The sequence below is a fragment of the Meleagris gallopavo genome, chromosome 1 (assembly GCF_905368555.1).
Source record: "Meleagris gallopavo chromosome 1, MGAL_WU_HG_1.1, whole genome shotgun sequence".
NCBI lineage: Eukaryota > Metazoa > Chordata > Aves > Galliformes > Phasianidae > Meleagris > Meleagris gallopavo.
In genome coordinates, this window is record NC_139404.1 from 46,895,431 (window position 1) to 46,918,622 (window position 23,192).

The following is a 23,192-nucleotide window of genomic DNA, read 5'->3' on the forward strand; positions in this document are numbered from 1 at the left end:
TAGTAGGGAAATCGTATAGTAGGGAAAAACGTGATACCTCTAAAGTTTACCCAAAAGAACTAAGGTAAGATAACTCATTTTAAACTGATGGAGCGAGGGACAAAAGAGTCCACTGAAGGATTTTGCTGGTAGTTTTTCTGAGCTTTTGTGTATTGGAACTTCTGTAGAAAGAAATGTTCCAAAATGATCAAAGCTATAAATCTCTGCTGTTTATAGGAAACAGTAAGTCCCTATAAACACTAATGCTTTTTTTTCCTGGTGGACAGGTTATCATTTATACTCAGAGTTTCATCTCAGAAATTTGAAAATAATTTTTCCTTTTGAGAATCACTGGTCTTGATAGAGTTTTCCAAATGTTCAAAACTTTCAGAAAGAGATGATCAATGGCATTTTTTGTGCTTCTGTACTAGAGGGAAACATCTACACTTTGCCTTTTATGTGTGCCTGAAGATATGTCAAGCTTGACAAAAGTGTAAATCCAGTTTCTAGAAAATACTCATTCTCTATTTTAATCAGCTGGACTGGATTCTTACCAAGGACAGAATATGTAAGAAAAATGTTCATACCAAGTAAGCATCACTTAAAGTCAGAGAGAATTCCCAGAATCACAGAATCATAGAATCTTTTGAGTTGGACACATTCCAACAGGTTCATGTCTCTCCTGTGCTGAGGACTCCACATTTGGAAGCAGTACTCCAGATGACATATTATCAGCACAGAGCAGAGGAGCAGGATCACCTCCCACTCCCTGCTGATCACACTCCTTTTGATGCAGCCCAGGGTATGGATGGCTTTCTGGGCTATGTAGGTACACTGCTGGCTCATGTCAAGCTGCCATCCGCTAGTACCCTCAAGTCCTTTTCAGCAGGGCTGTGTTCAATCCTTTCCACCTTCAGCTTGTACTGTTAGGGGGAGTTGCCACGACCCAGGTACAGACCTTGCACTTGGATTTACTGAACCTCATGAGGTTCTCCTGGGCCCACCACTTGAGCCTATCTAGGTCTTTCTGAATGGCATCCTGTCCCTTGGGCATGTCAACTGTGCCACACAGCTTGGTGTCATCCACAAACTGCTGAGAGTGTACTCAATCCCACTGTCAATGTCTTCAGTGAAGATGTTAGAGTCCCAGTACTGATCATTGAGGGACACCACATGTAATTGGTCTCCATCCAGACACTGACCACCACTATCTGTGTATGATCTCACAACCAGTCCCTGTCCATTGAACAGTCTACCCATCAAATCCACCTCTTTCTGATTTAAAAAGAGTATCTAGATATATCAGCTGGCTTTCAGCACGCTATTGACAAGCTGGATAGAAACATAAATTTTGCTTTTCTAGTTGGAGTACTGGGGAAGGCTAGTGCCAAGATATCACTCTCTGGATATTCCCTGGAGTTCAGTAGCAAAGTTCAACTAGATAGTCCAGCTATTCATTATTCTAATGTTTCGCTCAAGACTCAGTGGACTGATGTTAATATCCCTGTCTTTTTCCTTGGATGCTGAGGTTTGAGTTACAAGGCTGAGCTCTGAAGCAGTGCAAGAATAATAAAGAAAAAAGCTGCCAAAAGAGCTGGGAGTTAGGACCAACAAGAAATTCAAAATTCCAAGCAGGATTTTTGGAGAATTCTTAGCATCTAGTTTAAACATCCCAATTGGAAAATAGGAGAACATTGAATACAACTATGTCACATTATGCTGTCAAAGTAGGAAAGAAAGCAAAGTATGATAATAGAGTACCAATGATTACTTGAGAAGAAGTGGGGAAATTTCAAAATGCAGTGCTTTTTCAAAGACGTCAGTAGTACTGTGAATCAAAGATGATTATTTATATCACATTTTAAAATATCTAGCAAATGAAAACTGCCTGACCTGTAATAGAAGGAAGTTTGGCACAGTAAAAGTTAAAACAGAACTGTGCAGATCATCCTCTTAATGATTTGAAAACAGGTTTTGAAAGAAGCTTCAGGAACTGCACATACTAACTCTGACAGCTTCTAACTATTCAAAGTATAGTATGTAAAGATTCCTCACTACAGGTGAGCGAAAAACAAGAAAGAAAATAAGTATAATCTGTCATAGACATATCTGAGAGCTTCATGCCTGTGGACTCATACACCCACTTGAGTCCTGTTTCCAGCTGCTCTTGAAATGGTAGCGTTCAATCAGACTTATTTCTCCCAGAACTCCAAAAAGAACAGAGCTACTTGCTTAGTCCGTACAAAATAAATCAATAGGAGTTGATAGAAGAGAAGCAGCTCCACCAGAAGACAAGTCAAAGAATGAGCTAATGTGGTGGTTCAGCAGCAGCGCCAGAGCCTCATTAGCACTTAGTAGTTTTGTTGATCCCAAGCATTGTGATTATTACAAAAGGTCATAGACATATTAGCCTCAGGAGACTAAAATGACTTTCTTAATGATAGTAAATCATAATAGCCAGTTACCTGCCGTAATGCAACTCCAGCTTTGATAAAAAAAGATGTCATTATGTATGAAAATGCCCTCAAACTGCAAAACAACCTCCTTAAACATGCTATCCATATCTTACCATATCTTCACAGTGTTCATTTTCTAAGCATATATTTAGCTTCACTGGTTAATACATTAAGCTATAATCATTCTTACTGGCTAAAAAAATAACTTTCACTAAATTTATGCCAGTGCTTACTATCATTGCTATGATAGCATGTCATTACCAACATACTGCAGTAGGGCAGATGGTTCATTAAGGAGACCCTTGTAGGATTATGTGTGGAACACATTGCCAGGTTGTTGTGACACTATAATGGCGAGTACTGTCCTTGTTCATTGGCAAACAGGTTTATGTTCTGCATGGTTATCAGCCTGATGCTTTTCAGTGAGCAGTAAAAGCAAGAGCCAAACCTCATAGCTGAAGAAGAAGCCTTTCCATTGATGTCAGTTAGATTTAGGCAGTTTCTACGTTCTTTTATCAAAACAAATTTTAAAAAACTTTAACCCAGTATAAGCTCAGTATTAATCTCCAGATTATGAATGTATAATCGCATGACTAAGGACTTCCTTGGTTGTTCTTTCCCCTTACAGAAAGAAAGCAAGTTGTGTACAAGCATATTACAGTATCTTGAACTCTGTTATTAAAGGCTGTTCGGCACACAATGTTTCACTGTCATCTGTTAATGCCTCACCATGTATGCACAGTCATATAGGGTAAAAGATGTGATCCGGATTAGAAAGGTATAAGACAAATATTCCAGTTTCCTCACGAGTAGTCCACAGATTTGCATGTTCCCCTGAATGTGATTCCTCTGGATTCTGATCCCCGTGTATTTTAAATGATCTTCTAAGAAGGAAAGTTACTACTTTAATCTAGTAGCCCCAGTAAACATTTAGCTTCATCAGAAGTCTGCTGTGTTTTGTAATGATGATTCACAGGAACAATTTTATTCTTTGAGAACTCTCACTTAGTTGATTAGAAATTAAACTTCTTTGTCTATAACTAAAAGAAATCTCTAAAGCCTCAATCATACTTGACACAAAAACAGAGTAATCCTTAGAAAGCAATGCACCTTGAAAGCAGTTTTGATCATTGGCCTGATTTCCTGTTTAGAGGAACCTTTTTTAGGCAGAGAAATGATGTAATAGTTTCATTCAACAGTTGTGTGATAGTACTTTCCACTTTCTTGACTTAAAAGCAATTTTGTGTGGGTTTTTTTTTTTTTTTTTCCTGTTTGTTCCAGCTACTGTTTTTCTGGAGTTTTGGAAACGAAGGCGAGCAGTAATCGCTTATGACTGGGACTTGATAGACTGGGAAGAAGAAGAGGTTTGTATTAAAAAAATTACCCCCTGATCTTTAATACAGAAAGATTTTGTAAAACATGTAAGCACAATTTTCGTTTGGATTTATTTAAATACATTTTTCAAAGCTTCATAAACTAGGAAATTAGCATTTTTCCTTAGATTTTTCGTCTGGAATGTGAATAAACTTTCTCAAGGGGGGCTGTTCTCTTCTTTACACCTTTCAAAATCCAAATGGAGGGAGATGAATCAGCTCAAAAGACTAAATTCATTCTCTGTTGGTAGAAGAAATCTCATTAGTTAGGAAACTAAACTGTGAAAAACACCCTTAAACTTTTCCTGTAATGGTTACCAAGAAGGAACACTATGCTCTTAGAACTGAATTGATATCTACAGGGACCAAGTGGATTTTATGATGCAGGAGAAAAGCAAGTTTCAGTGGGTAATGTTAGCAAAAATGCTCCTGAAGTGTGATTTGAATGTACAGGTGTCCACAGAGTCTGTATTCCTTCCTCTCCAGAGTCCTTTTCAAGGGATTGTAAGAGACTGAAAATAAGCCAAGAACTTAAACAACACATCTGAAAATTGGTTTCTGTACATCAACAGGGCTATAATATATAATATATAATATATATGATATATGATATATAATATATAATATATAACAGGTTTATTCATATAGCTGCTGAGTTCAGGACTGCTTTCGTATATTTAGAGAATACTCTAGTACAGATTTACCTCTCCTGAGATTAGCAGCCTACTCTTGCCAGTACTGATGAGTCACAAAGAGAGCACTCTGAGATAGTTCTGCCTGAGCTTCAGATATTGAGTCAGGATTGAACTGCAGTGATCTTGTCCCTCATGCCTGGCTGCAAAAAAGCCACTGCTGGTGCTGCTGGCAGGTAGGACAGAAGACAGATATACCAAACTACAGTTTGTGAGTTGGGATTCCAGCTCATCCCTGGAGATGTTCAAGGCCAATTTGAATGGGGCCTTGGGCAGCCTGGTCTAGTATTAGATATGGAGGTTGGTTGCCCTGCATGGGGCAGGGGAGTTGAAGTTTGATGATCCCTGAGGTCCCTTCCAACCCAAGCCTTCTCCTGACTGAACAATCCCAGGTCTCTCAACCCCTATCAGTGAGATGTCAGTGAAAACTATGTCTCTATAAGGTGAAAATTTTACTTCTAAACATGCTGTTTAGCTTGAGCTAATTAGATTCCCTTTCTTCTTTCTGCTTAGTTATCACTGGACAAAATCAGCCAACTTCTTTTATTAGCAGTTTCATAGAAATCAATTAAACTGTTCTAATTACCATTTTAAGTCACAATCTTCTATTAATGAAGATTGTTATTTTTATTAACATTCGCTGCGATATCTAGCTTTCTCTTGTTTTAATTTTCAATGTCAAATTGAAAAATAAGGGCTTGCTGCAGAGGGAAATTTGCCAATTCCTACCAACATTAGATAGAAATTAAAAAGATTTATAGGACTTCCTATAATGTTGCCATCATATTTCTGTTCTAAAAGAAGAGACAAACGAAGATGACAGGAAGGAGAAGTCAAACTGCTCGGACACATGACCTTGTGAATTCCTGACCAGGTTAGCTTTTCACCCAAGGAGGGCATGCCACAACTCCAGGCATGTCTGGATCCCCAGTCTGGGGGCACAGACACAATGTGCTGTGACTCTTTCAGCTCTGCACCTTTGAATTTCCTTTCCTTGTAAATTAGGTGCAAGGTGGGAGACACGGATAGTAGCTGGATCTTGTCTGAGTGTGCAACAAGAAACCAGCTGCACAGTGTGCCTGGGACTCTGAGCTGAGATATGCCTTCAGTGTTTGCAGTGGACTTTTTTTTTCCTTCAGTGCCACTTTCTGTATATCATTAATCTCAGCCAGATACAGGACTGTCAATGAGTGTCATTAAACAGGTACGAAGGTTCCTACCAGAGTTTCAGTTTTGTGTGGTGATCTATAAAAATAGCATTTGCATGATCTGAATTGACTGTAGATTGTAGAAGATACCTAGGTTCATGGAGAGGTGTATACAATAAGACTTCCTTATAGAGCAGATTGTAAAATGTAATCAAACACTGGCTTAGAGAGGCCTGCAGAGAAGAAAGGGTTTCTTGCATATGGCTTATTAAGACAGATGGAGAGCCCCTGCACAGTCTACAGAATGCAATTGTCAATTGCTCTTCTTCCATGCCATCACATTCTGTCCTTTTAGATGTCCGTGGGTACACAGGAATACTACTTGTATTGTTTCTCTTGGTAGATTCTGGTCTTCTCATTGGCCTTCTGCCCTGATATGGCAGGAACAATGTGAGCAGGAAAGAATAAGTGTACCCTCCCTCCACAGAAAAGTGCTTAACTTTTGTGTATATCCCAAATAAGTTTTGCTATGCCAAGGTTCAGAATATTATTTCCTGTTGCATGCCTCGTTGCATGCTCGTTTTCCCTAATACAGTTACACAAGCAAATTTTGCTTCTGTGAGTTTAATCATAGCATTAGAGCGAGAAAAGATATATTAGCTTGTTTGGCTCAACTACTAGCTAATGCAGGGCTTGTTCCTCCAAGCATAGTTACACAGACATTGCAGCTGAGCATACGTGACTATCATCTTTATTTAAATAACAGGTTATCCTCTTGCTGTTTGAATTTGGAAATCACATGGCTTGAGAAAATACCTTCAGAATTTGAGACTGAGACATGGTTGGTTTGGGGGTTTTTTTGAAGAATTTTATAAAAGAAGTGTATGACTTTGAGATATCTTGTTTTTATTCACATTTTAAAGGCTTGTATGATCAGATAACATTCATCTATTTCAATGTAGCCATTCGAAGTCTGCTCATTTCTAAGCTATTAGAATGAGTGACCTATAGCCATAATCATTGGCTTTCAGAAAGGCAAAGTTCAATTAAGGGCCACTGAACAGTTAGGAGTGAAGGAAATCAGTGATCTGGGCTCTTACCTGTCACAATGAAGAGCACAGTAGAGGCCTGGCAGAAAACCTACAAAGTGAGTCAGTAGCTGCCTCTGTTCTCCCTCACAGCCGTGTACAACGAGCTAGCACGCATCAGAACACTGTAAAACTTAACCCAATATGTATGGTCTGCCGCATCTGTGAGTCCATCCTAGCAGCCTGGTGCTCTCCCTTGTCTCTGGCAGCATCCCTGATGCCATACATGGGAGAGATGGCAGGGCAGTGGGGTGCCTGTACTGCAAATAGAAACCATGAGGACTTCTCTGAACTGAGGGTGAATCCTGCTCTGTCCCCTAAAAAGGCTGTACACAGTTGTAAGTCTCAGACCAAGAAATCCCCAGGTTTTGTTTCAGAAGAGGGTTATTACACCAAAGCAGGACTCAAACTGCTCTGCTATTAATATTGGCCAAGTTAGGAAGGATTTGAGCAATACTAAAATGCATGGCTTCAAATAATGAGAATCTTGTGCTTGTAATGGGGAGGTAACCACCTAGCAAGCAGAAATTGGATTTGGAAAAATTAGGTGTTGTTTTTTTTCCCCTGCATTGTTGTAAAATTCTGGTATCAGTAGGATAATACCAGGCTGGAAAAACCCATGATAGCAACCTTGAAATAACATGGCTTGCAGCCATATAGTTTGGAAAAGCATTATTTAGACAAGTAGCCAATTGGGGAGTTTACTAAATGCTTCCAATATGGTTTTGTGGGTATAGTGATGTATTTGAGTCCTCATGACGGGTACCTGATGTCCCAGCTCAGCTTTTTTAGTAGCTGTGCCAGCTGCTGAATTCAAAGACGTAATTCTCAGTAACAGCAATATGAAAAATGATGGGAAGTTTCCTAAAGAACCTTTCCTAGCCATGCTGTACATGAACACTTTCTGTCTGTTTTTTAGGAAGAGATACGTCCGCAGTTTGAAGCCAAGTACTCCAAGAAAGAACGAATGAACCCCATATCCGGAAAGCCAGAGCCTTATCAAGCATTTGCAGATAAATGCAGCAGACTCATTGTTTCTGCATCCGGAATATTTTTTATGGTTTGAAAACTTTTATTTATTTACTGGTTTAAAAAAATACAAAATAACATAATATCTGCTGAGAGAATGTGGAGACACTGGATATGACTGCTTGAAAGTTAATAAGCTTTAGCATGTTTACTGCAGGGTGAAAATCTATGCACAACAGATGTCCTGAGTTTCTGTAAAGTCCACACTAATTTACTCTTCACTGAACCTCACAGTTAGTTAAAGCTTTCCTCCAAAGTCCAGATTTAGGAGTAATATTAAAGCTATATGCATAGATCTATATGTAACTGTACAATTGTTGAAACAGTAATATCACATTTAAGCATCAACTTCAGCTGACTGAATTTCACCATCCTCCCCATGTAGACACTGCAGAGTGATGGAGAGGTGCCATGGAGGAGGCGGAGCCTGTTACTTGCTATCATTCATGTAACAGCTGTAGCAGTAGGATTGTCTTGAAAAACACAGTTGGGCTTAATTTGCACCCAAGCTGAATTTACTGGGGTTCTTCTACTGGCTAGAAAATGCCAAATGAATATAACTTGAGGAACTATGGAGAGCCAGGTAGGTGATGCAGCTCAGAAACTGTTGCTGAAAGTGCCAGAGTGCCTAGCTCTGAATTTTGTGCTCCACAGGTCTTCTCTGTAACAGTCCTTGAATCAAGACAAAGGTTATTTTCAGTGAAGGCACTTTTAATGTTGACATAGCATGGGCTTCCAATGAGCTAGAAAAATGCTTTTTTTTTTTTCCCCTTTTAGGTAAAAATATCCCTTTAAAAGTTTAGCTTTAAGCACAGGAGATATATTTATCAAAACTGTTAGAACATTTCTCAAAATCTCAGAGCTTTGAGAGCATGGTACAGTTATAAATGAAGCTTGAACCAGATTAATGGTTCCCTATTACCAAAGGAGAGGAAAACAACTTCTCACCAGTGTGCAGGGAGTCCTGAGGCAATCCTCTAGCTCAGTAACTCCACAATGTTTCTATTGGCTGCCAGTGTGGAAGCAGCGGATCAAATAAACTAACCCTTCACATTCACACACACCCAGCTTTTCTTTTTCTTCTGCACAGAGATTAGGTCAAATAATCTAATTAAATTAATACTAATAAAATGACTAATAAAATGCAGAAACAACTTGGTTAGTCTTCAGTATTTTCAGAGTCATTTTGCCTATTCAGTTAGTTTAGATACGCTCTAGTTTTGACAGGTTTAAGTTGCTTATGCACAACCTCAGAATGCACCGAGCTGCTTCTGAAAAAACTCTATCTAACAAGAGAGCTAACAGTACTGTGCCATCATTTGTGTGAGATGAGTCACACATGTAATTCCCAACCCTTTGTCCTTCAGGTGGTTTGCTAAACTGTGACGTGAATTGGTCATGATGGAAAACAGTTGTCACTTAGTTCTCAGTTGTTGCATATGGAACATCAAGTGATTTCACAGCCTGGCTCAGCTGCACAGCTTTCACACTGGAACTGTCACGTTTGCTGAAAGTCTCATCAGAGAAAATTACCAGGGCGACTGAAATTCTTACTTTCCTCAGATACACTCTTTCCAAAACTGTAGTGAGAAGCAGGGGATCTTGCTGGGATTGTTTGTGAGGAAGTGCTTACAACTGGAGATATGTTTTTCCTGTAAGTGTGAATTGCATCAAAGCACAAATTCAATCCCAAATATGACATCATTGTATTGGTACGTTTGGTAGAGACTAATAATTACTCATCGTGAAACATGCATGTAAGGAAAATTCCCATTTCCCAGAGCTGAAAATACTGTTTTCCACACTAATGCTAATGAGAAGATACAATATCAAGAAAATGCTTAAAACTAAAAATATATTTTAATATGATTTTAGAGGTATTTACATTATGAAAAATTAAAAGGAATTCACAATAGGAGGAACATTCATGTTGAAGCCTTCCTCTAGAACCAACATTAACATATTTTTCAAGTTTTTCTCTTCATTTCTTTGTTCTCAGAGTTGCAGAAAGAAGTTAGCTCCTACTCTATAAGAAGTTTTCAGGTTATTCCCTCTGTTGTTTTTGTTCTCCTCTAGATCTGTGTGGTGATTGCTGCTGTTTTTGGCATTGTTATTTACCGTGTTGTGACTGTCAGCACTTTTGCTGCCTTCAAGTGGGCTTTAATCAGGAATAACTCTCAGGTTGCAACTACAGGGACTGCAGTGTGCATCAACTTTTGCATCATCATGCTACTGAATGTGGTGAGTAAAGCTAACATATCCAAAATGAGCCACCAGACTAGTTGATATCTCAGTCTGAAGAGTACACTCAAATAGTTTCAAATCCTGACTTCAGGGGGAATGGAGGTTACACAGTGCATTGCTAAGCTGGGCTGACATTTTTGTTGATAGACGTCATTCACCCCTTATGTTAAGTACAGTTCTGAAACATTATGTAAAACATACTTGATTATTCTAAAAAATATCTTAAGGACACTTGTCCATGCTCATATTTTGTCCTTTGCCTTTTTTTTTTTTTTTAATGCCTGCAGATCTCAATCTCTTTAATTAAGTTCTTATTTGTAATAACTATTTCAGTGTTCCTTTTTATATACAGTAACCAAGCTTATTTCTTATTTAAACTAGTTTCTGCCATTTCAGCTTCAGTGTTCCTGCTAGTTTACTAGTGAGGATAGGCATGTACAGATAGAATGCTTATAAGTAGAAGGGCTGAAAACTACGAGACTCAAGCAGACACAACTTGTTCCAGGAGTTGCTTGTGACCTTTGCCAGGGTACAGCAGAGCTGTAGTATGGGTGCACTGGGATCTTGGTGCTGGCTGAGATTGTCTTACTGTGAACACACGAAGCGGTTTGGAACTGGGCTTGGGACAGAGAAGAAAGTGATATTTCCAGGTGGCAACAGCCCCAGTAAGAGAGTTTAGCATAGATTAAATGAGACAAGACTTTCAGCATTCCATCAAGATGCAGATACTTCTGAATACTGTTGCAGTAGCAATGTGCCTTATATTAGTTGTTCTTATCAAGAGTTATATGGTTCCTCTCATGTTAAGTGTTCTTTGTAAGCTGCCATTATAAGAATACATTTTAAGGAAAAGAATCAGCTTACAAATCTGCAGGTCCTGGAGGCAGGGCAGAATTCCTCTGTGCACTCAGTGGCATGAGTTTTCTGACAAAAGCATGCTAGGCTTTGCTCCATAAGATAACACTGATTTTGTTCTGGACAATTTATAGGGGTGTTATTTCAGGTCTGCACATTCCGGAGTGCTGGCTTGGAAACTATTTTCTTGCCTGTGCAATACCCAAGTACTTTCATCATAAAAAAATTAATTTCAACATCCCTTGTTCTGTAACGCAGGAGGTTTTGGGAAGCTTTGCTGCAGGACTTCACTTCTCCCTTGGCATTGGCAAGGACTGGTGATTAGGACTATATTTTCCCTAGGATGGGACAACAGATTGAGAAAGAAATGGTGGAAGCTGTTATTCTCTTTGAATTTGTACTGAGGACTCTCTTCTGTGCTATTTTTGATTTATTGTTTGTTGTCTGCAGCTTTGGGGGATTTTCTTTAATCTACCTAGAGCACACAATAAGCATAGAAGAAATAAAATGAAAACTGTATACCTCTGTGTCAGTACAACATCCATTTCTAAGCTCTAAATATATGCCATTGTATATGCAGTGAAGCAGCAACAAAGCAGTAATGCATAAACAAAATATTTGGTTCTCAAAGAGTTCTACAGCTTAGAGAAATTATTAAAATAATGGAAGATGGCTTGAAGGTGCCTTTTGAGAAACTTTGTTTTATTTCCGAAAGTAAATAAATAGAGCACTACAAAGGTGCATTGCTTAAGCCTTATGCTCATTACCATGCAATAAGCACCGCAGCCTTAGAACTGGATATGGGCTCATGGAAAGAAAAGATCCCCAGAATATGAAACTGCATTAGCTGCATTAGTAAGAGGAGTTATGAACATAAACCTTCACTTCTCATGATGGATGAACGTAGCTTACTGAAGTGCAGCAGTAGGATTTCTTTTTTCATATCAGCAATTGGGTAGTTGACTCATATGCAAACTGTGACTCAAAAAAAACAGTAGGAAAGAAAACTAAGACAGAGTAATGAAACCAAAATGGACCAAGATCTATATAGTAGTAGGGAACTCACTGCTATAGAGCCTGGAAAACAGCCAGTGATTCTAATGCAACTTGACAACCTCTCTAAACATCAGGGGAAAGGTCTGGACCACAGGTAACTTCTAGGCTGGAAGCTCTGGGAGCAAGATAAATGCACTGACGTATCCGTTGTGACAGAATGGTCTGACCTTCAAGTGTAATGGCTCCCAGGCAGCCATGCTGCCTGACCTGGGAACAATCACTGGATTTACCTAGGTTAATAAAAACTGTTAATTTCAATGATCCTGTCCATAGGAAATATGAACAAAGAAACATGATCCTAAATGGGCTCCATGGGACTAGTAGTGATAAACTGCAGTAGTAGATTATCTGGTCCTAAAGTTGTTGATGGAATCCCTAACAATCTTACAGTTCCATGAGGAACAGTAACAGCACCGAATTTTGATATTCACATCTGCAGAGCAATGTACATTTATAAAACAGTGTAGTCCCTGCTGGGACCAGGATATAAACTACCCAGACATTTAGCACTTCCACAGTTGCCCTTAGGAGATTATTTTAAACCCAGAAGAAACCATCTTTTTTATTACTTGAATCAAAACTATTTACACCAAAGGTACTAAAAAGCAGTTCACAACAAGAAGTGGTTGTTAGCGTGGATGAGATAATTCAGGATAACCTCGGGTCTTAAGCAGTCTGATGTGTAAATTGTACATAACTCAATTTAAGTAACATTTTATGAAGATAACTGCAAATGTAATGAAATATTGCTTATACATATTCTAGGAATAAGTACTTGAGCCTGAAGTACAAGGATTTTGGTATCCTTGTAGGCATCAGTAACATGTTGCAGGAGGGCCCTACCCTCATTTAAAGCAAATTGAACTGATTGTATTAGTTTACACTGATACTAATGGTGGTGTTATATTTTATGGGTTCAAAAAATCTTTGCAAATATCAACTGTCGAAAACCTCCAAGGTAGTTTTTGTAAGCTTTATTAAATTAGCAGTGTCACAGAGAGCTGGAGACCTTGCTACCTGCTAACATCAGTAAGTGCCACTTAGGATTTAGAACAGCGTAACTGAGATAGCCAAGAAATGTCTCTGACTAGATATTAGGAAGAAGATCCTGACTGTGAGGGTGGTGAGACACTGGAACAGGTTGTCCAGATAGGTTACTGATGCTCCCACCCTGGAAGCATTCAAGGCTAGGCTGGATGGAGCTTTTAGCAACCTGGTCTAGTGGGGAGTGTCCATGGGGGTTGGAACTAGATGATCTTAAAGGTCCCTTCCAACCCAAACCTTCTATGAGGACTACTAATGACTTTCTCAGAAGAGCTCTCTCTCCACAGTAACTTGCATTCATCTCAGCACCAAAGAAACACATAAATAATAAAAAATACCCCAGAAAATGAAAGAATACTCTTAGCGGGGTGTTTTTATTTGTGTGATAAATGTTCCACAAATAACTAAAACGAAAACACTATTGCTCTGCTTTGTGGTTTTGAAATAATTGTTAGACTCTTTTTCACTGTGTATGTAAAATAGGAACACTGCCAGCACTTTTTCTGTATGTATTGTAGATGAAAAGAGCTGAATATAAGCTTGCAATTATTACTTTTCCTTGATTGATTATATAATTATGGTATTATTGTTTTATAGTTTTATTACAGTCATTATCAGAATGTGACAGGGATCAATCTGAATGTCAGATCTAACAGGTAAAAGCAATTACCTAGAAAACAGTACTATATTTTTGAGCTGGCCACATGTTAAAGAGATTGTTTTTTCTGTGTTTCAGCTGTATGAAAAGGTTGCTCTTTTCCTGACAAATTTAGGTAAGTGATGTTAAATACAAAATTGAATGATATTGTGCTGATTGTTTTGTCCCAGTGCTGTGACAGCAATCCAACTGTCTGGATGGGAAGTCTTGATTAATTTTAAATCTATGAGGAATTAATTATTTTTTTTAAGTTTATAATAAGGGAAGTATTATAAACTAAGCTGTAGTGCAATTGAATTAGCAACAGTGAGAATCACTCACCTGCAGTCCTTAGTTCTTGTTCCAGCCCCTTTCCTTGTAAAATGTTGAAGTGTTACCACAAGGACAAAGGTGTAACTGAAGTTTTCAGAGACTGAGCACTCAAAACTTTTACAGGAATCGCTTTTGGAAGCCACAGTTGTTGCTTGAAAATAAGTTGCTTAATGACCCTCAGACACATCCCTTCAGGAGGGGCAGTAACTGGCAGGGAAAAGTACTAGGTGTCTCATCAACTTTTACCAACACTGGAACTCTAGTGGTGTTCCAAGTTTAACTAACTTTTCAGATCAGCCTTAAAGACACTAGAGTAAGGACAATGTGTTTCTTTGGTTTTACAGTCAGCACATACTAGGGTAGCAATGGACTATCACTGAGTCTTTGAAGATCCTGATCGCTCTGGAAGATTGCAGTTGTGGTGGCAGTTGGCAATGGCTCCTTGGGTCAAGAAATCTGAAATGAGATGATTGCCTATTAAATCAACCAATAATTGCCTGTGTGTGAGAAGTTTTTTGGCATTTTTTTGAACTTGGTGATTATCTGTGTACATTGATGATGTTCAGGAGGACAGATTTCCACACATTTCCTCAGAGGAAGCAATTGATTTTAGCTAGCATTGGGGCTTTTTAACATCTAGACAGTCATCTGTGATATGTTCAAAATGTGTCTAAGGTAGAATTTTATTTTGTTGTTTCTTAGATTGAGAGTCCTTATTTTTATGTCTTGAATTCAAAATATTGCTGCCATCTTCTTTCCGTGGAAAAGACACCTGCTAGTTACAGTTGAGAAAAATGACTTTCAAGTATGTAATTTGCATGGGTTATTTCCTTTTATTCCCTGTGACATCCTGTGGACAGTAAGATATAATGTAGAGACCTTGAAGCTTAATTACTTTCTGCCAGGTTATCATGGAGGTAGGTCTGCTTCTTGTAGCCTCTGCAGACTGCACTTATGTGAAGACTCAGTGGGTCACACTGTTCTGACCAGCCTCTATTATGTTATTTACTCTGGTGGCATAAATTTCATTTGAATGATCTTTATCAGTGTAATAAGCTCAGAGGAATTGGAAGGGCAGTCAGGATGTTCTTCTTCAGCCATTACATCACCTTTTCTGAACTCAAATCCATGTTGCTCCAGAGTTTTGCCATTCTCTTTGAAAGTCATATGAGCAAAGCTTCAGTTGCAGCAGCCCTGTTGAAGTCAACACATGCTGGCATCAAAAATCTCTGATCTTTCATTTTCTTCTGCTTAGCTGCATATGTATGTAGTAGCATACATAGACAGGCATTTCCAAGTCAGTAGAGCAGTTGTAGATGAATAGTCTATTCCACAGTTTTGTTCAGGTGTCTGAAATTTCCTCATGGGTAGAATGTCTTCAATCCAACAGAATCTAGTTTATCGTTTTTTCGCTTGTAATTTAATAGAGATTCCTTTGGAAGTATATATACAGGTATTACCATTATGATACATGCTACCACCATTACTACCTCTGATTACTCCTGTTCACAGCAACAGATGATTAATAAACAAGCTCATGCCAACTGGAAAGCAGTTGCAGGCCATGGTACTAGTATGTTGTCATAGTAGTTGTTTGGTTAACTCATGTCTTGATTACTCTTTAAATGGAGATTAAGGGCCACGCTGAAGAGAAGACATATGGTCTGCCTCTTTCCTGTTTGTCTCACCCATCCATTGTGAAGTCTTTTTTTCTCACTGTTCTGTGAAGAGCTCGCTGGGACAAGGAAAGTGGCTCTCTGCTGATGCCTGTACAGAGCCCTTAGGTGCCCACAGCATGACGGGCACAGCCCTGAAACAGAGCCACAAGGAAGATTTACTTATTTACTTCATTTCAGTGTGACATCTCTAGCAAAAAGGTGCTTACACAGCTTGTAGCTGTGTCGTTATGCTAGATTGCAGAGCAGGAAATGAGAGAACAGAACGAGCCTGTAAGAATGCACACATTATCTTGCAGTTTCCTGGGAATATACGTATCCAGATATCAGAATAGATTTCAGAGTCTTTACAAGCTAGCTTGCTGTGCACTTCTTTTGGATACAATTTCTACTGTCAGTTTGTACAAGAAAATCAGCAGGCTAGTTTACAAACACATTGCCAGCTCAGATAGGTGTCTACATCCTTTGTGCCAAGCAAAATTGTTAATCTGATTAAACCTCTCAAACTCTGCTCTCTTTTTTCACAGAGCAGCCTCGTACAGAATCTGAGTGGGAGAACAGCTTCACATTGAAAATGTTTCTTTTTCAGTTTGTCAACCTGAACAGCTCTACCTTTTATATAGCATTCTTCCTTGGAAGGTAGGATTGATATCTGCATCCTCATAGTCACAAAATGAAATAGAAAGGAGTAATAAAATTGTCTCCAATGAAACAAAATGGTACTGTATTGTCACACATCTTAAAATGCAAATTTCATAATAGCAAGGTAGGAAACACTGCAGTTTTATTTTCCTTTCCAAAGCCCGGAAACAGAAGTGGTTTTAAATTCCTAGCACCATATTACCTTAACACTAACTCCTAACAATTTCACTACTGGAAACTGACGCCATCCCCAGTAATATGCATGCAAGCCACTTTGCTCTGTCGTCATGTGGGTAATTTGTACAGTTAGGTAAATAATTTAACACTGAGCTTTTTTTCTTTCTGAATACTGAATACTTTGCTGCTTTGTTTTTATGAGATTTGTACTATTACCAGAGAATCAGACCTTTCTTCTGCATAAAATGCAAAATATATGTATATATTTGTATGCCTCTTCCTGCAAGCTCCCTTCAAGCAAAAGAAAAGCCTTTTGGTAGAGATTGATAAACTATCAGTGTGGATTATTTGCATGTGGGATATTGGGAATGATTCTGGGCGACATCATGAGAGAACTGGAAGAAAATAATATTTTTCAACTGAAAACTAATATTTTCACTGGTTTCACAGAAAGACAGATACCACAATTTGGGCAAGAAAATGAGCTGGCATTTGAAAGCCATTTTCCAAATAGACATAACCTGTTTTACTCAGATTTTCTCTTTTTTTGCACATGCTAAGCATCAAACAGCACAATACTTCATGTTCACATAAAACTGGAAGTAAAAATATATTTAGCCCTTCATGTAAATTATTCCAGGAATCTCCAGATCTTTTTCTCATACAATGTCCTTTGTAGTTAATCATGCTAAAGTGACATTAGATTAAAACAAAGTGTAAGCTTTCTTCCACTGCTGTAAATAGACTGCTCATGCAACATCACTGATGTATATTCATGTCTTAAAGATTTACAGGACACCCTGGAGCCTACCTAAGGCTGATAAACCGGTGGAGACTGGAAGAGGTGGGTGCTTGTTTATTCTTGTGCTCCTGAAACAAGATACAGATTTATCTGCTGCCCACAGTTGCAGTGAATGCAAGCAGAGGCAGATGTAAAACTCTATCCAGGTAGCTTTGAGTGTGGTGTTGGATTTTCTGTTGTTCTCAAACTCCACAATACCAACATTCCACCACCTGCTACAAAAACAGCTATTTACCAACACGCATGCCCCTTACAATGCTAGTAGTTTCAGTGTGAGCACTTTTGAAGTTCTATATCAAACAATTTCTCCTTTATTTGTATTTTCATGTTGGAAATGTTTCATCCTTAAAATGGGTCAGTTTGATATGAATCTTACAACCTGTTATTTTGAAATTTTTCTTACTTTACAGATGAATGATGGAAAACCATTTTGCAAATGCATGACAAATGGCAGGCAAAAAAATGCAAGTCTTTTCACTGCCAACATGAATTTACAAATAGTTCCAGACATCTGAGTATTTGGTTAATGTAAATCATCCAAAAATACCAAAAAATGAATAGCCATTGTAATTTTGAAGCAGTGAATTCTGTACATTAAAAGAAAAAGTGGTACATGGACAGACAGACTGAACATCCCTTCAAAGTCTGAGAGAGACCAAGGTGACCTAACAGCTTGCTGCTGCAAAAAGAGGTCAGTTCTACACTTGCTTTGAGCCTTCCCCAGAAGCTTGCTCCTTCCTCTTCTGTACTGACTCTGGTGTTTTTCCAACCCTGTGTCAGTTCACTTTTCTTTTCCTGGTGAAATCTTTTTTTTTTTTTTTCTGTTAAGTTACTGGGCTGAATCAGCTCACAGAATCAGAGCATGGGAGACACTTGCAGGAGCAGAAAGGGAAGGAAGGAAAAATCAAGTTTGGAAGTGAGGTGCAGCAGTGACATGTTATGGGTTGGTTCAGTTGCTGGTGGAACCTACTATTACCTTATTATTTTGCCTGTCTCAGAGTAAAAAAAAAAAAAAATGTTTATTAAGAATTGTCTAATAAAGAAGTCTTAACTTTATCAACCATATCTGTACAAGGTCATATTAGGAACAGGCTTTAGAATATAATGCCTAGATATCCCTCCAATTGCCCTCTCTTCACCTATTGGATGAAGACAAGTGCAAGACATTGGATAGCATGATATACGCTGGTCAAATTTTCCTATGTATATCCAGACCACAGCATCCATAGTATTTTGGTGGTGTTATGGATGTAACATCACTGCTACTTCACTTTGCTTTCTTAGGCTATATTTTCTTCTGTGACTTATTCCTAAAAATAGAAGGATGATAATTTAATAATGATGCTAGTGAAGTTAATTAATTTAAAAAAAAAAAAAATCGATCTGCTACCCTGTTAATCTAAAGAGAAGCTGAATGAGGTCAGCAGAAACCTCAGAAGAAGCCCTGGCTCTGAGGACTGTAATGCAGAGAATGTGTAAGAAATTCATACTGCATTTTGCTAGATGTCATAACTAATGCCATTTTTTTCTCTTTAAAACCTGAAGAGAAATAGTTCCAGTTCTGTGGCAACTATCTGGTTCATTTATCCATAATACACAGGACTTAATACAGCTTAGACTCCACTGTTTGGATCTGCAAAGTTTTTGGCACTTTTCTACTTCTTCCAATACTAAAACTAAAAATAGTGGCATCATTTAAATTGTCACTAGCAGAGCATCTCTCCCCAGAGCTACAGCACTTCTTCCTCAAGGCCTGAAGTCACAACTAAAGCAAGTAAGCACTCTGCAAGAGAGGTTGAGAACTACTAGTTGAGATTTGTAGATCTTCAAGAAGAGAACAGCTTTGAGGAGTTCACTCAGTCATACATTAAGTACTTAATAAACAGTATTAGGGCTATCCTCTAGGCATAAAGTCTTTGCGTGTACAGCCAGGAGGAATTTTCTCTTCGTTTTTTGATTTGAGGCATAGTCAGTCACCCTAAAAATTACTGTAATCAGTGGAGAAATCTGTTAGCTTTTGCCTCTGTCTTACCCACTGCTGTAAACTTATTAGCAGTTCTAGTGTAAAAATGATATTTGTTTCAGCTGATTCTGACTCCTGGAGAGAATTAGATGACAGACTTAAAGGGCTCATGGTACGATATAGTTTCATATGCTCCCATGAGTCTATATTTAAAAAATAATCATAAAGAAAACAGCGCTTCATTTCCCTTAAGTAAATTATTAAATATTAATTTATGCTCTTTAAGAAATAATTTAAGCTGAGCATTACTTCTATTTAATCTTTTGTTTCTTTTTTTTCTGTAGTGCCACCCTAGCGGATGCCTTATTGATCTCTGTATGCAAATGGGTATCATAATGGTGCTAAAGCAGACCTGGAATAATTTCATGGAACTGGGTTACCCGTAAGTAAACTTAGTGTTTATGTTTTTGTAGATCACAGAATCTGTGACCAAGTTTACTGTTTCTTTATGAACTGTTACATAAAAGCAAGGTAGATTTGCCATAAGAATAAGAAAATATCCCTTTGGGTAGGGAGCTCTTAAGTTAGATTTTCAGATAGCTGGTGCTCTGGGTTTTTGATATTGAACATAGTTTGCAAAATTGAAAGTGCAATATCGATACTAACAAACAAATATGTGAGAAATACTTAACTATATTGTATTCTGTTTTTTAAAACTCTGAAAAAATATCTGTAAGACAACTGTATGCCTTGCATTGGTAATATTATATGTACCGTCTTTTATCTGTGTCAGGAAGTTCTAAATTGGATTTCTCCTTGCTGAGTGATAAAAGATGCCTAAAAGGGTGGGTCTGAGCTGGAAAAAAAAATGCATTGTGGGCATATTCACTTCAGACCCAGAAAAATGTACTGACTGGTATATAGATATGTCCCCTGGTGATCTGGGCACTGTGGAGCTGTGCCCTAGCTAAAAAGGCTAACGATTATTCATTTCCTATCGGTTCATTTCTCATTGATTAGTATTTAAAGAGTATGATTAATAGAGACAGTTGATGCTAGAGACAGTGTGGCAGGTCATCAAGGGAAATTAGCAAGTGTGAAAACATAAGAGAGAGCTGACATTGTCAGAAAGTTTGCCCTTGTCAAGTTCTGCAGCTTGGAGGGATTTGCTTCACTGCAGGATCCACAGAAGAGCTAGCACAGAGGTTGGTCCCTGAGCTGCAGAATGTGTTGCAGCAGCGATTTCAGGCAGCCTCAGCACTGATCACATCCAGCTGTAATGAGAATGGGGTGAATGATTTGAATGCATAGTGTAATGGGCAAATCAAGGTACTCAACATTCACTATTCATCCATCTTCCCCAGTCAGCACCTAGCGCTGCTGGTCAGGATTTTGCACCTGAGGTTGGAAGAGGGGAGCAGCAGCAGCAGCAGTAGCATTGATCCTTTTTTCCACTCCCTTCCTCTTTTGTCAGTTTCCATTAGATCTTTCTCCTACTTATTAATAGGGATATTGAAACCTAATAATGAGCACTGAAGAGGATTACAGAAGTTGACAGAAGTAAATAGTGGGAGATTGTTTAAGAACAAGTGCTATAATAGGAATAAACTGCTGTAAGTCAGTCCCTTCTCTTTAGAGTCACAGCACAAATCACCGTTGCAGTAACGTTGGGAAGCTTAAATTCATTCTGACAAAAGAAATAGGTGTTCTCCAACTTTCACATCTCCTCTAGCCCTAAAATGCTGCAGCCAAGCATGTTTTGTTTCCGTTTTGTTTCCATTTTGTATGAAAGAACGCAATCATTTCTGCAAAGAACATGATTTGGAGGCAGCTCTGTAGTGCAGAACTTCCCTACCCCCCCCCCCCCCATGTACAGGAAGAGATCAAGCAGCATTAGAAGCTGTTTAACAGTTTCTTGTTCAGAGCTTACCTATCTCCATGCAACGCTGCATTTTGCCGTATAAAAAGGCCTTGAAGTGATTTTATGTAGACAAAAAGAGGTAATAAAAAGATGTCAAAATGTCCTTTTCATTTTAATAGCATGTAGACCTGAACAACAACCCATCGGCCTTATCTGTTTTTATACCTATTACACTATCATCAGCCACATATATTACCAATGCTATATTTTCCCGTGCATTGGAAAGTATTTTCAAGGTATGTTGTACACATTTAGCCTCTTCCAGTTTAGTTATGAAACATTCTTTACTTTGTTTCTTTCATTTATTCGAAAATGTAGGCTAATTCAAAATTGGTGGACCAGGAGAAAACTACGGCAAGAGTATGGCACACAAAGAAAAACAAGCTTCCCACAGTGGGAAAAGGACTACAATCTGCAGCCTATGAATGCTTATGGACTGTTTGATGAATACCTAGAAATGAGTATGGCACTGATGTTATTTCTCTCTCTTCAGTAGATTTTAATGTTGTTTTTTGTTAATGTGAGTTGGTGTGCTCTTTTAGCAATTGCTGTACAAAACTAAAGAGGCTACAAAAAAAGGTTCTCATTCTCACAAGTCCGGTGAGGAATGGCAGTGAATTTCTGAGAACAAAACCAAATCAATGTAGCTAACCACAGCGCTTTTGGTTTGCTAACCCCACATTTATGAAACACTTCTGATTCTGGCTTTGAATGGGAAGGTTGCTTTCTACATTGCAACCCTTCACCTGTATATGTTTCTGAAATTCTTTGCTGATTTGTGCTCAAGGAAGTTCCCTTGGGTTTTTATTTAAAACTATGTGGAACAGCTTGTTTGTCTGAAATTACCCTCATTTACTGCCTGTCAATGGCATTGCAGAGGAGGGTAACTGTTGTAACAAATGTCAAAGAACAAAAACTTTGGCCCTGTGTGACTGAAGTGTATATCTTGAATGTTTGGGGTTTTTTTGTTTATTTGTTTTTTCTCTTTTCTCTCTCACACAATTCTTTTCAAAGTAATGCAAAATTTAGGAATCTAGAAACTTAAATAAGGTCTCAGACAGCAGCCCACCAGTACTTTATGCTGTAATCTATGCAAGTATTCAGATGTCCTAATTGATGTCAATTTCTTAAAAAAAAAAAAAAAAAAAAGGTTTATCTACCTTCAAATTTCTTTCCCAGCTAAAAATTCTAGATGTTGCACTTCATCTCAGGGATGGATGTGCATGCATTTCTTCTGGTCATCCTCACTCTGAACTTTTGGCAAGGAAATTTTGCACAAAAGTCACTAGACTACTGTACCATACAATAGTAAGAGATGTTTATATCTGAATACTTCACCCTCTTAGCCCTTAGAATTCCAGCTCAACAGTTACACTATGACCTTTCTCTTTCTTTCCTAGTTCTTCAGTTTGGATTCACAACCATTTTTGTGGCAGCTTTTCCATTGGCACCACTTCTGGCCTTACTTAACAATATTATTGAAATTAGGCTTGATGCATACAAATTTGTCACCCAGTGGAGAAGACCTTTAGCTTCAAGAGCCAAAGATATAGGTGAGTGCTTTGTTACGTGTGTGTGTTATTTTTAGGACAAAATATTGACCACCTCAAGTAAGAGTGGGTGAAGGAATTTTCAGTCATCTTCTGCATTAGCAACACACAATCTGACAATGCACGAAAAGCTTCAAACTTCTGATGCCAGTCTGTTTATGCAATTAAAAATCTATATTGAAAAAAAAAAAAGTTTTAAGGATTTTCTGAGTGACTTAACAGCCAAGATGTCCAGAAGTTGGACTCAGTGATGCTTATGGGTCCTTCCAGCTCAGGATATTCTATGATTCTATGTTTTAAAGAAGTGACCAGTGTCCTCTATGGGTTTTTTTTTTTTTGTGGCATACACACTGTGAACACTGCTGCTCAGTTTGAATATAATAACCAGAGAGAGATGCAGAAACATCAAAATGAAATTAAAGCAGCCACCATTCAGTAAGAATCCTGTGTGTTTTCTATCTACCTAGCCAAAAAGAACATCCCCTATGACTCGGTGGCTGTGTCCCTGGTTCATGAGACAGGATGGG

The 23,192-nt window shown here is 38.4% G+C and overlaps 1 protein-coding gene across 2 annotated transcripts in view; it reads left to right on the forward strand.

Annotated features, from left to right (window-relative positions):
- ANO4 (anoctamin 4) overlaps nt 1-23,192 on the forward strand; it is a 116,985-nt gene that overhangs the window by 79,486 nt on the left and 14,307 nt on the right. For both annotated transcript variants that reach the window (XM_085223913.1, XM_085223916.1), the window contains 9 exons: nt 3,717-3,799; nt 7,656-7,796; nt 9,842-10,006; nt 13,701-13,737; nt 16,138-16,249; nt 17,216-17,273; nt 19,539-19,636; nt 21,434-21,576; nt 22,516-22,668. In XM_085223913.1, the coding sequence (XP_085080039.1) occupies nt 3,717-3,799; nt 7,656-7,796; nt 9,842-10,006; nt 13,701-13,737; nt 16,138-16,249; nt 17,216-17,273; nt 19,539-19,636; nt 21,434-21,576; nt 22,516-22,668 (990 nt within the window). The remainder of the gene's footprint in view (nt 1-3,716; nt 3,800-7,655; nt 7,797-9,841; nt 10,007-13,700; nt 13,738-16,137; nt 16,250-17,215; nt 17,274-19,538; nt 19,637-21,433; nt 21,577-22,515; nt 22,669-23,192) is intronic.